Source organism: Phoxinus phoxinus (assembly GCF_949152265.1).
Source record: "Phoxinus phoxinus genome assembly, chromosome: 6".
NCBI classification, from domain to species: domain Eukaryota; kingdom Metazoa; phylum Chordata; class Actinopteri; order Cypriniformes; family Leuciscidae; genus Phoxinus; species Phoxinus phoxinus.
The window spans coordinates 9,405,649-9,421,974 of record NC_136881.1 but is presented as its reverse complement, the minus strand read 5'-3'; the positions used below and the strand labels follow the sequence as shown (position 1 = coordinate 9,421,974).

The 16,326-nt window shown below is 38.5% G+C and overlaps 1 protein-coding gene across 2 annotated transcripts; it reads left to right on the top strand.

The window, feature by feature from the left end:
* The first annotated feature begins 5,256 nt into the window (after positions 1–5,256).
* On the top strand, positions 5,257–15,253 carry LOC306999842 (uncharacterized protein). Of its 2 annotated transcripts, XM_079614871.1 has the most exons (19): positions 5,257–6,825; positions 7,199–7,628; positions 7,990–8,107; positions 8,396–8,488; positions 8,632–8,842; positions 9,162–9,331; positions 9,427–9,525; positions 9,705–9,937; positions 10,026–10,204; positions 10,292–10,385; positions 10,543–10,887; positions 11,101–11,218; positions 11,295–11,386; positions 11,494–11,611; positions 11,872–11,988; positions 12,588–12,779; positions 13,003–13,155; positions 13,965–14,167; positions 14,352–15,253. In XM_079614871.1, exons 2-18 carry the CDS (start codon positions 7,527–7,529, stop codon positions 14,165–14,167), a joined length of 2,637 nt encoding a protein of 878 aa, XP_079470997.1. In that variant the 5' UTR covers positions 5,257–6,825; positions 7,199–7,526; the 3' UTR covers positions 14,352–15,253. The 2 variants fall into 2 exon arrangements, with proteins under 2 accessions (XP_079470997.1, XP_079470998.1); XM_079614872.1 differs by having other exon boundaries at positions 5,257–7,628; positions 13,971–14,167.
* Positions 15,254–16,326: the final 1,073 nt, after the last annotated feature.

Here is a 16,326-nt window from a genome sequence, read left to right as displayed (position 1 = left end):
TGATAGATATTAGAAGATCCTCCTTGTGTAAAAAATACAGGGGGAACGGATTTCGACGTCTGTTTTTTGGCCGTCGGATTCTGTTCCCCCTGTAAAAAAAAAAAACAGCTGTCGGAATCTGTTCCCCCACTCCCATTATGAGAGGCGTTGTGGTGGCTTAAAAAAATCTTATTTTATTTTGTGTGGGGATGGAGCTTACCTTGCACTAGTTTAAAGAAATATATTTTCGATTTTTTTACCTTATTGTGAAAGGAAAATATTGGATAAAAAAAGCCAGCGAGCCGGGACTTGAACTTGGGTCACCTAAAAATCTTAACCTCTAAATGTCAGTGCCTGGGCCACTAGGCTGTGGCAACCTTGGAAATCAGAGCACTCTGATAGATATTAGAAGATCCTCCTTGTGTAAAAAATACAGGGGGAACGGATTTCGACGGCTGTTTTTTGGCCGTCGGATTCTGTTCCCCCTGTAAAATAAACAGCTGTCGGAATCCGTTCCCCCACTCCCATTATGAGGTGTTTTAGTGGCTTAAAAAAATCTTATTTTATTTTGTGTGGGGATGGAGCTTACCTGGCACCAGTTTAAAGAAATATATTTTCGAGTTTTTTCCTTTTATTGTGAAAGGAAAATATTGGATAAAAAAAAGCCAGCGAGCCGGGACTTGAACTTGTGTCACCTAAAAATCTTCAGCTCTTAATGTCTGGACCACTAGGCTGTGGCAACCTTGGAATTCAAAGCACTTTGATAGATATTAGAAGATCCTCCTTGTGTAAAAAATGCAGGGGGAACGGATTTCGACGGCTGTTTTTTGGCCGTTGGATTCTGTTCCCCCTGTAAAAAAAAACAGCTGTCGGAATCCGTTCCCCCACTCCCATTATGAGAGGCGTTGTAGTGGCTTAAAAAAATCTTATTTTATTTTGTGTGGGGATGAAGCTTACCTGGCACCAGTTTCAAGAAATATATTTTCGAGTTTTTACCTTTTATTGTGAAAGGAAAATATTGGATTAAAAAAAAGCCAGCGAGCCGGAATTTGAACTGTGTCTCCTAAAAATCTTCAGCTCTTAATGTCTGGACCACTAGGCTGTGCCAACCTTGGAATTTAAAGCACTTTGATAGATATTAGAAGATCCTCCTTGTGTAAAAAATACAGGGGGAACGGATTTCGACGGCTGTTTTTTGGCCGTCGGATTCTGTTCCCCCTGTAAAAAAAACAGCTGTCGGAATCCGTTCCCCCACTCCCATTATGAGGTGTTTTAGTGGCTTAAAATTTTTTTATTTTATTTTGTGTGGGGATGAAGCTTACCTGGCACCAGTTTCAATAAATATATTTTCGAGTTTTTACCTTTTATTGTGAAAGGAAAATATTGGATTAAAAAAAAGCCAGCGAGCCGGGACTTGAACTTGGGTCACCTAAAAATCTTAACCTCTAAATGTCAGTGCCTGGGCCACTAGGCTGTGGCAACCTTGGAAATCAGAGCACTCTGATAGATATTAGAAGATCCTCCTTGTGTAAAAAATGCAGGGGGAACGGATTTCGACGGCTGTTTTTTGGCCGTCGGATTCTGTTCCCCCTGTAAAATAAACAGCTGTCGGAATCCGTTCCCCCACTCCCATTATGAGGTGTTTTAGTGGCTTAAAAAAATCTTATTTTATTTTGTGTGGTGATGGAGCTTACCTGGCACCAGTTTAAAGAAATATATTTTCGAGTTTTTTCCTTTTATTGTGAAAGGAAAATATTGGATAAAAAAAAGCCAGCGAGCCGGGACTTGAACTTGTGTCACCTAAAAATCTTCAGCTCTTAATGTCTGGACCACTAGGCTGTGGCAACCTTGTAATTCAAAGCACTTTGATAGATATTAGAAGATCCTCCTTGAGTAAAAAATACAGGGGGAACGGATTTCGACGGCTGTTTTTTGGCCGTTGGATTCTGTTCCCCCTGTAAAATAAACAGCTGTCGGAATCCGTTCCCCCACTCCCATTATGAGGTGTTTTAGTGGCTTAAAAAATCTTATTTTATTTTGTGTGGGGATGGAGCTTACCTTGCACTAGTTTAAATAAATATATTTTCGATTTTTTTACCTTATTGTGAAAGGAAAATATTGGATAAAAAAAAGCCAGCGAGCCGGGACTTGAACTTGGGTCACCTAAAAATCTTAACCTCTAAATGTCAGTGCCTGGACCACTAGGCTGTGGCAACCTTGGAAATCAGAGCACTCTGATAGATATTAGAAGATCCTCCTTGTGTAAAAAATACAGGGGAAACGGATTTCGACGGCTGTTTTTTTGGCCGTCGGATTCTGTTCCCCCTGTAAAAAAAAAACAGCTGTCGGAATCCGTTCCCCCACTCCCATTATGAGAGGCGTTGTAGTGGTTTAAAAAAATCTTATTTTATTTTGTGTGGGGATGAAGCTTACCTGGCACCAATTTCAATAAATATATTTTCGAGTTTTTACCTTTTATTGTGAAAGGAAAATATTGGATTAAAAAAGAGCCAGCGAGCCGGAATTTGAACTTGTGTCTCCTAAAAATCTTCAGCTCTTAATGTCTGGACCACTAGGCTGTGCCAACCTTGGAATTCAAAGCACTCTGATAGATATTAGAAGATCCTCCTTGTGTAAAAAATGCAGGGGGAACGAATTTCGACGGCTGTTTTTTGGCCGTCGGATTCTGTTCCCCCTGTAAAAAAAAAACAGCTGTCGGAATCCGTTCCCCCACTCCCATTATGAGAGGCGTTGTAGTGGCTTAAAAAAATCTTATTTTATTTTGTGTGGGGATGAAGCTTACCTGGCACCAGTTTCAAGAAATATATTTTCGAGTTTTTACCTTTTATTGTGAAAGGAAAATATTGGATAAAAAAAAGCCAGCGAGCCGGGACTTGAACTTGTGTCACCTAAAAATCTTCAGCTCTTAATGTCTGGACCACTAGGCTGTGGCAACCTTGGAATTCAAAGCACTTTGATAGATATTAGAAGATCCTCCTTGAGTAAAAAATACAGGGGGAACGGATTTCGACGGCTGTTTTTTGGCCGTCGGATTCTGTTCCCCCTGTAAAATAAACAGCTGTCGGAATCCGTTCCCCCACTCCCATTATGAGGTGTTTTAGTGGCTTAAAAAAATCTTATTTTATTTTGTGTGGGGATGGAGCTTACCTGGCACCAGTTTAAAGAAATATATTTTCGAGTTTTTACCTTTTATTGTGAAAGGAAAATATTGGATAAAAAAAAGCCAGCGAGCCGGGACTTGAACTTGGGTCACCTAAAAATCTTTGGCTGTAAATGTCAGTGACTGGACCACTAGGCTGTGGCAACCTTGGATATAAAGCACTTTGATAGATATTAGAAGATCCTCCTTGTGTAAGAAATACAGGGGGAACGGATTTCGACGGCTGTTTTTTGGCCGTCGGATTCTGTTCCCCCTGTAAAAAAAAAAACAGCTGTCGGAATCCGTTCCCCCACTCCCATTATGAGGTGTTTTAGTGGCTTAAAAAATATTATTTTATTTTGTGTGGGGATGGAGCTTACCTGGCACCAGTTTAAAGAAATATATTTTCGATTTTTTTACCTTTTATTGTGAAAGGAAAATATTGGATTAAAAAAAAGCCAGCGAGCCGGGACTTGAACTTGTGTCACCTAAAAATCTTCAGCTCTTAATGTCTGGACCACTAGGCTGTGGCAACCTTGGTATTCAAAGAACTTTGATAGATATTAGAAGATCCTCCTTGTGTAAAAAATGCAGGGGGAACGGATTTCGACGGCTGTTTTTTGGCCGTCGGATTCTGTTCCCCCTGTAAAAAAAACAGCTGTCGGAATCCGTTCCCCCACTCCTATTATGAGAGGCGTTGTAGTGGCTTAAAAAAATCTTATTTTATTTTGTGTGGGGATGAAGCTTACCTGGCACCAGTTTCAAGAAATATATTTTCGAGTTTTTACCTTTTATTGTGAAAGGAAAATATTGGATTAAAAAAAAGCCAGCGAGCCGGAATTTGAACTTGTGTCTCCTAAAAATCTTCAGCTCTTAATGTCTGGACCACTAGGCTGTGCCAACCTTGGAATTCAAAGCACTTTGATAGATATTAGAAGATCCTCCTTGTGTAAAAAATACAGGGGGAACGGATTTCGACGGCTGTTTTTTGGCCGTCGGATTCTGTTCCCCCTGTAAAATAAACAGCTGTCGGATTCCGTTCCCCCACTCCCATTATGAGGTGTTTTAGTGGCTTAAAAAAATCTTATTTTATTTTGTGTGGGGATGGAGCTTACCTTGCACCAGTTTAAAGAAATATGTTTTCGATTTTTTTACCTTTTATTGTGAAAGGAAAATATTGGATAAAAAAAAGCCAGCGAGCCGGGACTTGAACTTGGGTCACCAAAAAATCTTAACCTCTAAATGTCAGTGCCTGGACCACTAGGCTGTGGCAACCTTGGAATTCAAAGCACTCTGATAGATATTAGAAGATCCTCCTTGTGTAAAAAATACAGGGGGAACGGATTTCGACGTCTGTTTTTTGGCCGTCGGATTCTGTTCCCCCTGTAAAAAAAAAAAACAGCTGTCGGAATCTGTTCCCCCACTCCCATTATGAGAGGCGTTGTGGTGGCTTAAAAAAATCTTATTTTATTTTGTGTGGGGATGGAGCTTACCTTGCACTAGTTTAAAGAAATATATTTTCGATTTTTTTACCTTATTGTGAAAGGAAAATATTGGATAAAAAAAGCCAGCGAGCTGGGACTTGAACTTGGGTCACCTAAAAATCTTAACCTCTAAATGTCAGTGCCTGGGCCACTAGGCTGTGGCAACCTTGGAAATCAGAGCACTCTGATAGATATTAGAAGATCCTCCTTGTGTAAAAAATACAGGGGGAACGGATTTCGACGGCTGTTTTTTGGCCGTCGGATTCTGTTCCCCCTGTAAAATAAACAGCTGTCGGAATCCGTTCCCCCACTCCCATTATGAGGTGTTTTAGTGGCTTAAAAAAATCTTATTTTATTTTGTGTGGGGATGGAGCTTACCTGGCACCAGTTTAAAGAAATATATTTTCGAGTTTTTTCCTTTTATTGTGAAAGGAAAATATTGGATAAAAAAAAGCCAGCGAGCCGGGACTTGAACTTGTGTCACCTAAAAATCTTCAGCTCTTAATGTCTGGACCACTAGGCTGTGGCAACCTTGGAATTCAAAGCACTTTGATAGATATTAGAAGATCCTCCTTGTGTAAAAAATGCAGGGGGAACGGATTTCGACGGCTGTTTTTTGGCCGTCGGATTCCAACCCAGTCTCACGGCAGTTCGTGAAATAGTCACGAAATTTAATCTATTGATTCGTGTTCATGGACACGAATTGCCCCATTTTTTCGTGTCACTCGGCACGACTTTCAATCTAATGTATTTCAATGGGACGTATTTTTCGTGCCTACACCACGTTTTTCTTTCGAGAGCACAGTATTGTTTTTTCTCAATTGTTATTCATTTTGCAAACTTTAAGAGCTACATTACTCTAATCAAGAGATTTTAATCCTCGTTTTTATTGCTTTATATTCGTTAGGCTACTCAACATTAATCTATTTATTCGTGTCCAAGGGCACAAATATCCTTCTTTTTTTTCGTGTCACTCCGCACGACTTTCAATGTATTTCAATGGGACACGTATTTTTCGTGCCTGCACCATGTCTTTCTTCCGAGAGCACACTATTTTTTTTTACAATTGTTATTCATTTTGTAAACTTTAAGGGCTACATTACTCACTCAACATTTAATCAGGAGATTTGAATCCTTGTTGTATTGCTTTCTAATCGGTAGGCGACTCAACACGAATTGATTCGTGTCCTAGGCACGAATTTCCTTCTTTTTTTTCGTGCCACACAACACGACTTTCAATATAATGTATTTCAATGGGACGTATTTTCCGTGCCTGCACCACGTTTTTCTTTGCAACATAGGCTATGCCGTTTGGTCATTTCCCCCCTCACGTCCAAAGCCGACGTTGAGGGTACCCCCATTCGTCACTTGACAACGGAGAGGGTCGTCCGATAGATTTGAGAAATCCCTCATCTTTGAATTTTGAACTTTAATTATTTAACACTAACTCTTTTTCCTTTCTTTTTTATATAATTTAATACATTAAAATTACACAATTACAGGACGGTATATTTTCTATATGCTTAAAACATTCATTAATTTAGGTGGGATATTTGATAATTTTCGATCACATATTGTAATTTCCCCCTCACGTCCATAACGTCGAGGGTAGCTAGCTGAAACCCTTTTCTAATTCGGTAATATCACGATTTTTCCTCTCTTTTTAATATAATTTTGGACTACATTAAAACGACATAATTGCAGGACTGCATATTTGCTGTAGGCTTAAAACATGCCTTCATTTATTGTGGGATATTTTATAATTGTCGATGGTATTTCAATTTGCAATGGCTTAATTATAGTGAGCCTACTTTGTTGTTTTTTTGTTTGTTTTTTGCGCCAAAAAAAGGAAAAAAAGAATAGCCTACTTTTATAGAACTTTCATCTCAATACTGATTATGAAGTTGTAATAAATTAATTATATAGCCTACTGCAGAAATGTTTATATTACTTTATATGGACATATCCTTTGGCAAAGAGATGGATGCATTCTGGGAAGTGATATGTGTTTAAATGTAATGGCTACATACTCGTGTTTCCTTCACTTGGACATTTGCTGACCCCTTTAAAATTTTGAGCACGGATATAAAATATTAAGACTGTACTTTTTAATTATGATTGATATTTTGGCGCAATATTGTGCAACACGTCACTGTGTGTGCGACCATCGCAGAAACCATTGCCCAGCGCGATTCCACCACGGTAAGTCGCTTACAACAGTCTAATAAGCAAGATGAATTCATAAGCATTATTTACACATCCAAAATTAATAAAATTACGATGTTATTATAAAAAAACATGTTCTAGTCCTAGATATAGGTTCTATATATATATATATATATATATATATATATATATATATATATATATATATATATATTAATAAAAATGAATTAAAAAAAAAATGTTACGCGACTTTTAACAGTAGCACAGGAAATAGGAACAACGTGATATGTATTTATTTATCCTAAGCATTTATAAGAAAATGGGAATCACTCACTATTAGGGTACACTTTTTAAATCTTATATCAACATAACACTACATAATTAACATTTTCTGTTGTTCTCCCTGCAGATCCTGTAAAACATATCACCTGTCTAACCTATCCGAACCTCATTGTCAAAAACCCAAAGGCACTTTTAAGAGCCAACCTCTATCTCTTCATTTTCTATATCTTACATCCTCTCTGTTCTCACTGTATCTATATTTCTGTCCATCTCTTCAATCTTTATCTATCTCACGGTCTGTATCTATTGCTCTTTCTTTCCTCCCTGTCTGTCTTTGTCTACTTGTCTGTCTTACCCATCTTTGTCAGCCTGTCTGTTTGTATCTGTCTGTCTGTCTGTATCTGACTGTCCGTCTGTCTGTATCTGACTGTCTGTCTGTGTCTGACTGCATTGCAATGGCCACCAAGCACAAACTTGATTCAAAGGATCCCCACTACCAAGAGGGGAGACGCATGGCTCTGGAGCTGAAACATGAACACATTCTAGCTGAAGCCAAGGTTAGAGTTTTTGTACACCTCAATCATTTTATAACAAACATAACAAATTAAAGTAAAACGTGATGAGGAATATGTAAGAATGATGAGTGCAGAAGATTGAATACAGGTATATTGCATGATGCATCCTACCATGCTCTGTGACATGTGTTAATAAGGGAATATAATAATAATAATAATAGTATATGCAGTTCCATCCCTCTGAGTTACAGAGACTTGGAGAATCTATTCCAAGGCTCATTTAAGCTGTTCAACACCTTACTAACACACTATGTTGTGTTTTCCTTTCACAAGTTACCTGCCTTTTGGTTACCGTACTTTTATCAACATCAGTCTTACAAGAAATATTCACTCCAATACACAGAAAGCAGCTGATGAGAGGAAACGTGTACGAGACCCTCCACACACCTCTAAAAGAGACTCTGTAGGACGTGGTAAGCCGAGGGGGAGGCGAGGAGGGCGACGCCAAGCCTCCGCTACAGGTTATATCTGGATTATTTGACATTTGTAGGAATTTACTATGACAATGTTGGACCAACTCAAATTAGAACAATGTAATTGTTTATTTAGAGTTTAAAATATTCAAATATCTAAAAAGACATTAAAAAGTAGATAAACCTTTCAGTGACACTAATGTAGAAGACACTACCAACTACCTAACAAAAATATGTCTGATTTCATAAATTGTTTAGTATATAGTTTGAAAAGAAGAACAAGAATAGAGTGTGATAGCCTAACTTGTTCTAATTCTTCTATGTGCTGTTTTACAGCCACATACCCCACGGTTGAGTGCTCCCTGTCATCCAGTGTGGAGGTTCCACTTACTGCAACCTCAACAAAACTAAATCATCAAGAGGAATTTGGTAATTCACAGTGATGAATTAATTTATGCATGTGTACAGTATAAAAAAAAGTGTTCATTCTAATACTGATCAGTTGACTTTTAATTGTTCCTTATCTACAGTAAATGATCCCTTACCGCTTTATTTTTGGATTTTCTTTACAGAAAAAAATATGGAGAGGCTCTCTGATATTTTGGCGTCATGTTCTTCTGCTGCTCAGCCTCAAAGTAGCTCTGCATCATCATGGTCTTTTCGGCAGCAGAAAGCCTCTGAGCGCTGGAAAGAAGCAAGACCATACCACCTAAAATGCCTTATTTCAAAAGAGGCTGTTGGTCATCCCCTGTGTTGCCTTTGCAACGAGCCTGCTGTTATTAGGTTGGTTTTCATTAATACCAAACTTCAATTACCCAGGGTAGGTTTGCTGAGTGCCCTGCTTTATAGGCTAAGATGCATGTCTTTTGGGATGGGAGAAGACTTAGATACCCAGATGAAAAACACATTAATGAGAAAAGTACATCTAGGACCTTCTTGCTGTGAGGTGACAGTGCTAAACACTGAGGCACTATGCAATCCTATACAATAAAATCAAACCTAGTAAAAGTGAAATAGCTTAAATATAGTGTACAGTACTTTATATGAGTTATTCACCTGTAATAATGTATTATATTATAATATTGTTTTATTTTCTCCTTAGGTGCAGAGAGTGTCTTCCTGAGGAGTGGTTCTGTGGGGACTGTGATGTATTGCATCACAAAAAACAGCCACTCCACAACAGGGAATGCGTGATTCGTGGTTTTTTTGAAGCCATTCCTCCGACCACATGCATCATTAAAGGGGAAGATGGATATTGCACCCATGAGCAAGGTACGTTCTCATGAAAGCTTTAATTTTGCTGTTCAATGTGTGTCTGCAGACAGTTATAGATAATCTAAATAATTGGTTTTCCTTCTTTTTGCCAGCTTGCATTTTGCCAACTGTGAAGGTGCCAGACTGCTCCTGTGGAGGCACAAACTTTACTGTGTTACCAGGCAAACCAGTGATTTTAATTACCATCAATGGTAAAATATATATATATATATATATATATATTGTAGATTTTATGTTTTTCACACTAGTGTGCTGTGGAACTTGTGCAATGTCTCTCAACCATTCACAATGTGCATAATGAACTAAGTGTTGTAAAATTAAGTATGTGGTAAATGTGTATTATATTTTTAATTATTTTTTTGGTTCCAAGGGCGTTTTGACTTGCATCAGCCACTGTATGAATGTCAAACATGCCAGCAGCAGTGGACCCCTGACTTTAAAGACCTCCTAAGAAGTGGATATTGGCCAGCCTCCATCACCAATTCCACACTTTATACACTGGACGTCTTGAGCTCCCTCCAGGAACTCAAGATCATCTCTCCGGGATTCTCCAGACAAGCCTTCGCAAAGCTGCTGGAACATCGCACTAAGTGTGGAGGAAGAGTAAGTGTAAATGTTATTACCATTTTATAAAAAAAAATTCCATAAGCAGACAATATCAAAATACTATTTCATTCTATATATTTTCCAGTCTGGACCTATCAACGGCGATGCATTGCAGCGCAGCTTCTTAGAGCTTTCGTATGCATCATTTGAGGAAGACCAGCTCTGCTGTAGTGCTCCTTTCACTTGCCCAGCCTGCACGCCGGAAATGTTGGCTGTTTCAGCAGATGGAAACAGAAAGCTATATCGCTTTCGCCGAAACGGAAGGTGATCTTTCTTCCAGTCTTTTTATTGATTTATTTTCTTACTTCATATATTTCATGAATGGATTTTCTATTTTTCTTTCTTCCTCAGCTCTGATGATCCTGGCTTTTTTGAGGGGCTCTTTGTGGCTGAAGACAGTGCGGTGTCTAGATTTGTTGACACCATACAGAAAGCAGTGAAAAATGCAAGTTGACAAAATAGTTGTTACAATAATAAACGTAACCCCCACTTCAATTACTCTTGCCTACCAATTACAAAATCAAATTGAGAGAATAAATGCCATATATTGAATGCCGCCATTGCTTTTATTTGATTTGTCGTGTTTGTTATGTGTGTCATAGACACAGGGAAGAGGCACATGTGGGGACTCCCAGTGGACAGCAGCGAGGGAAACTTCAAGGAGGGCTTCAAAATTGGATGAAGAGGGGATGGAGGTTGCTGTATGTCGCCATGGGTTCCTTTTGAAAGCCCTTAATATGTACAGGGGGGAGATATTTGCCTACCCTCTGTACCTTCAAAGGGAGCTCATGCCAGCCAAGGCACAATTCTTCGCAATGGACGTGGCATGCAAATACTGGCCATACCTGGAGAAAGTTGCTAGTGTCCTTCCTGCTCTTCAGGAATTGACCACTATGAAACCCTTTCTCAGTGTAATGCATGCTCGAGCCCATGCTACTAAGTGTGAGGTGTGTATAATATTTTGGCATCATATGTACATTTGTAATATTTACAAGCACATTAATGATATGAAATATAAGTTAAGCTACACTATATTATCTTGTCTTTTTGCATAACCATTTCTTGCATGGAATGTAATGCCCTTTGATGCAAATTTTGGTTTGTGATATTGGGCTGTATAAATTAAATTAAATTGAATTTCTTCCACCCTTTACTAACAGATTAATTGGAGTGGCAGGAACCAGGAAGGAGCAGGGACAACCGCTGGTGAGGAGGTGGAGCAAGTGAACAGCTACCTCTCACGTTGTGCCCTGACGACCAAATATATGTCCAAAGCAGGTGATCGGAGTTTGCAATATTCGTGTATACTTTTTTTTAGATTGATCATCATAACCTCATTATTTGCTTTCAACAGCACGGGTGGACATGCTTACATTGCATGCAATGGGGTGGAACGAGAAAAAAAATCTCTCTTTACATCAGGCACTTTCCACAAGATATGTGAAGGTAAGTCTCATATTAATTGTTTTGTGTGTCCTTTTGTTGTGTTTACTTGGCCTGTTGTTAATCATACAAAGTTTTAATCCTGATTATTGTATAACACTGTTCATCAGACTTGTCAGAGACTCCATGATGAGACTGCAAGGCTAGCTGACCAAAAAACAGAGCTAGATTGCACAGATGAAGTGGTGTCACAGTGGCTATCTGATGTAAAGGAATGGGCAGCTGGTGGTAAGCATGACCAGATAAAAGAAACAACAAACATCCCTTTCTACAATCTAAATTTTATGTTTGATATTAAAGAGCAGCAAAAAATAGTAGGCGGATCATCATCTAATGTGATTCCACATGTATGTCAGGTTTATTAGTATATTCCAGTTCCCTGCAGGAAGTGCACATACAAAGTTTAAATAAGTTGGATTAAAATTCAAACAGAGAAACGGTTCTGTGTTGTTTTAACAGTGAATTTGCTTTCACTATATCTTCTACAGAGACACCTGATACATCTCATGCCAGTCAAGGCACAACACACAGAGGAATGCAGCAATCGATTGAGGGGCTCTACCTTAGTGTGAGGCACCGGAAGCAAACCCTCTACCGTCAGAATGGTATAACTATATAATATATTAGGTGGATAAATTCAGGCTACTGTATGCATCCTACTCCACCAACATGGAATTAGCAAATAATGTAGTAGCACAGTTCAGCTCAATCATTGAATTCTGTTCTTTAAATGACCAGTCTGTAGGATTTAGTGGTATCTATCAGTAAGGTTTGACGATTGCAACCAGCTTCCCTCACCTCTATCTTTCCAAGCTACGGTAGCCGACGAGAAAATGTGAGAGGTACTATCTAAACCCAGTGTTTTTTTTGTCCGTTGTGGGCTACTGTAGGAACATGGAGGTGCAACATAGCGACCTCCGTGGAAGGGGAGTGTATTTAGATAAAAAACTGCCCATTCTAAATGAATTAATGCACAATTATTATTTTCAGGCAATCATGAAAAGTGTGTGTTAGTTATTCCTGCAAATAGATTCCCCCAAAAATGCTACACACTGGACAATTTGTTTCCCATGTCAGTCTACATTATAATTTTCACATACTTCAATAACTGAAGCTTTGCTTTTCAATTTTTTGGTGCTATAATTTTTTTCTTGTTGAAGAGTTCTGTCAAAAACCTCTGCCTCTGTACTTCATGTCTTTCTAGACAGCAGCAAGTTTCGCCATCGCCTTCGAAGGAAGCTGGCAGAAGACAAAAAACTCCTTCTTCAGGAGATACAGAAATACAATGATCTTGTACTAGACTCTGCAACAACCATTGACGTAGCTGTGGTGGAGCATTCCCTAACTGGAGAGAGCACTGTGTCTCAAATATGGCCGTGGGAGGTTCATGGCAGTGGTATGTCTGTTTTTAGATGCTTCACAGGAATTTATTTACAGTTCTGCTTTATAGAGTATACTGAACTAAGGCATGCATGTTACATATTGAGTGTTGTAATATTAATTTAGTTTAATGGTGTATTTTCAGTTTTCTTATGTATCAATTTGATAAAAAAAGTCAATGTTTGTAGTGATTATGCAAGATTGTCTCATGTATACATATAACTGTTATTGATTCTTAGCAAACATTTCAATCAAGAAACGAGTGCACGACCAAGTGATGTTAACAAGGCGACTGCATGAGGAAACAAGAGTTTTGGTTTTGGAGATGGCACAACACTGCACGTGGTTGCAGAGCCTGGCAATGCTTCTCAAGAACAAGTTGGCTGAGGAGGGTAAGTTTAATTAAAACCCTGTCCATCTAATGTGTTAAAAACATACAACAAAACACATCAGTCACAGAACTTGGATGGAGTAGTACGGTTATGGCTCTCTTTGCCGTGGTCCTTTGGGATATACATAAAAGTTGTTTTATACAGAAGCTAGCCTGGTCCCATGTCAGCGGTACACATAAAAATGCCAATCATCCTGCTTTGATTTGAAGATTTGAATTGGTGATATCTTTTTTACTCCATTTAAGTTATTTGGCCTTATGAAGCAATCTTAAAGGTTGTATCAGTGATTTCAGGTCCAAACATAAATTATCACATTCATCTAATCTTTCCTAACGATCCGCTAGCTGACCGCCCCATAAGCAAGCCGTCAAAAAAACGCGTCTCTATAGGCAGCCTCTGAGATCTGCACACAAAAACAATTGCGCTTACCACAACTCAAAACCAAAATACATAGTGTTCCAACCAATCATGGCGGGTGTTGTGAGGTTTTGCGCTCGTGCACGGCTGCCTATGACGGCTGCACGCGAAAACCTCACAACACCCACCCCTGTCGGTGATTGGTTGGAACACTATTTATTTTGGTTTTAAGTTGTGGTAAGCGCAATTGTTTTTGTGTGCAGATCTCAGAGCCTAGGCTGCCTACAGAGACACGTTTTTTGACGGGGCGTTTTTTTTTTACTTATGGGGCGGTCAGCTAGCGGATCGTTAGGAAAGATTAGATGAATGTGATAATTTATGTTTGGGCCTGAAATCACTGATGCAACCTTTAATATAGTTTGTCTTTAATGTAATCTCGTTTGTATTTTGAGACGTAGACCAGGGAAATGAGGGACTTTGCTGTCTCTTAAGAAGAAGACTGTCAGAGGTGTCAGAAAGGTTCCAAGTGGTCCTCCAACAGTACAAGACTGCCTTAGGTCCTGAGGCCTCTGTCCTTCTACATGTTGAAGAGGAAGATCAAAGTGGCCTCAGTAGTCCAGACACCAGTGAGGATGAAGAGGAAAACACAATTTAGGTAATTTATTTATTATTATGTATGTTTGTTTGTTTGTTTTTTGGAATAACCCCCTCTTACTGTTATTCTTAATAATTCATTTGTGTATTTTATTAATGCTTTACACACCTTACTTATTCTAAAACAGCTGAAATTCATCCTCTTATCCTAATTCTTGCTTTCTTGTTTTTCTGTATTTCCCCAGATGGAAGCTGCACGAAGGACTATGTTGAAGGAAATGGACTTGCCCTATATCTGTGTATTATTAGTATGCTGATTGATGAACCACATCAAAATCTTGTTGAAAATTCAAACTGTGTCTTTAGATTTTACAAGCAATTTAGTAAGCACATTGCACAGTTCATTGAAAATGCACAAACCTCTCAGTATAGGTGCACCAATATTATCCAAAAATGTAAACTTTGCATGTATGATATTTCCAGATGTAATTACTGGGCTTAAATGATATTAGGGTAGTGTATACTCTTTTAAGAGAGACTCCCCTTAATTGTGGTGACCCTGTGACCTTTCCTTTTGCACCAACGTTAGGCTAAACTTTTGACTTGCATACAACAAATGTTATGAACCGATTTCTGTAATTTGCTGAGCAATGAATCATGTCATGTTGACCTTATGACATTCCCTGTAGCACAATCATTAGACCAGAATGTAAAATTGAATATTGTCTAATTGGGCAGATTGCCATGAAATCTTGTAAGCACATGATGACCTTGGTGACCTCATGACAATTTATCTATAATCTATCACATTTAGGCCTTAATGTAAAAACTCATTCTTGATTGCATTTCTTAATATTCACTTATTCTGTGGTGCAGCAGCAGTGTCTGTGTCAGTCTATGACATTTTGTTTTTCCCCAGAGGAGGCTGCCTATGGATCACTACTTGATTGAGTGTATATAACTGTTGTGTAACTTTATATTATTTACTGCAAAGATGCATTATAGTATGTAACAGAAAAATACACCGTTTTTTATTTTATGATTATAATTTATATTGTATATTATTACAGTTGACAGATGACTTAATTCTTTGTTCTGCTGGAGCTTTTTGCAAGTGAACTTAACCTCACAGTCCAATGTTTTTAAATACAGCCTTATGGCTTGTTTGACAAATAACAAGCCATTTGTGTGAAAGACAAGAAATAAAGTATTTCCAAAGATGAATATTTTGTTTTTACTTTTTCATACTTTATTGAAAAACAATATTTTAAATTTTTATAGTTGATAAAAACATCACACTATGGAATCTTGTTTACAGATAAACTGTTTAACATCAAACTGCATTATTAATTAATTACTTTAATGCATGTCTTTTTACTTATTTTCAAACAATCAACCTTGTTTGTAATTAAACAAGATCTATCATAATAAGTAATGTTTATCTGTTAGGTGTATATGTTACAGTTTTTCTCGATTGCTGAAACACTATAACTATGGATTTGAACTCAAATTTCAAAAACACAACACCGTTTATCAAAAAGCACACCCTTTCCCCCAAACTATAAACACTACTCCCCAGTGTTGACACATGAGTCAGATTTGTTAAACTTTCACTGCAAAACTTTACACATTATCCATTTATCATTGCCTACACAATGTTGTAATTTAGAAAGCACTACACAAAGAGTCAAAACTGATCACACAGCAATCAGAACCTTCAACAGATCGATGAAACGGATAAGATGAGAGGGGGAGGAGAAAGGGAAAGGGCAAAGAGACAAGCAGTCTCAGATGAGATTTGTGCCAGCTCCCTAGTTGGGGTTATCCCTATGTTCCCACAGCTCTATGTTACAGCTATGTTATGCTACAGCTAGTTAGGGTTAGGTTTAGGGTTAGGGTAACCCTAACCCTCTGTGGGAACAAAGAGCTGTGGGCACTTAGGGCTGCGGGAACATAGGGCTGTGGGAACATAGGCACGCTCCCCCCTGTAGAGACGTGCCATTGAACTTGTTACTAAGCGTACAAATCAGCTTCCATACTTGAAGTTCTTCCAGTTTCCAGAGTAGGGTTAGTTTTAGGGTTATACAATTTTAGCTTACAACCGAGGTATGCAGCAAAGCATTTGTGAAGCCACAACACGCACAACCTTGAGGCGGATGGACTACAACAGCAGAAGACCCCACCGGGCCCCACTCATCTCCACTACAAATAGGAAAAAGA

Coding starts and splice junctions, on each gene's coding strand:
- LOC306999842 (XM_079614871.1), top strand. CDS start 7,527: ATGGCCACCAAGCACAAACTTGATTCAAAGGATCCCCACTACCAAGAG. Junction 8,843..9,161: donor AACGAGCCTGCTGTTATTAG/GTTGGTTTTCAT, acceptor TTTTCTCCTTAG/GTGCAGAGAGTGTCTTCCTG. Junction 9,526..9,704: donor GATTTTAATTACCATCAATG/GTAAAATATATA, acceptor TTTGGTTCCAAG/GGCGTTTTGACTTGCATCAG.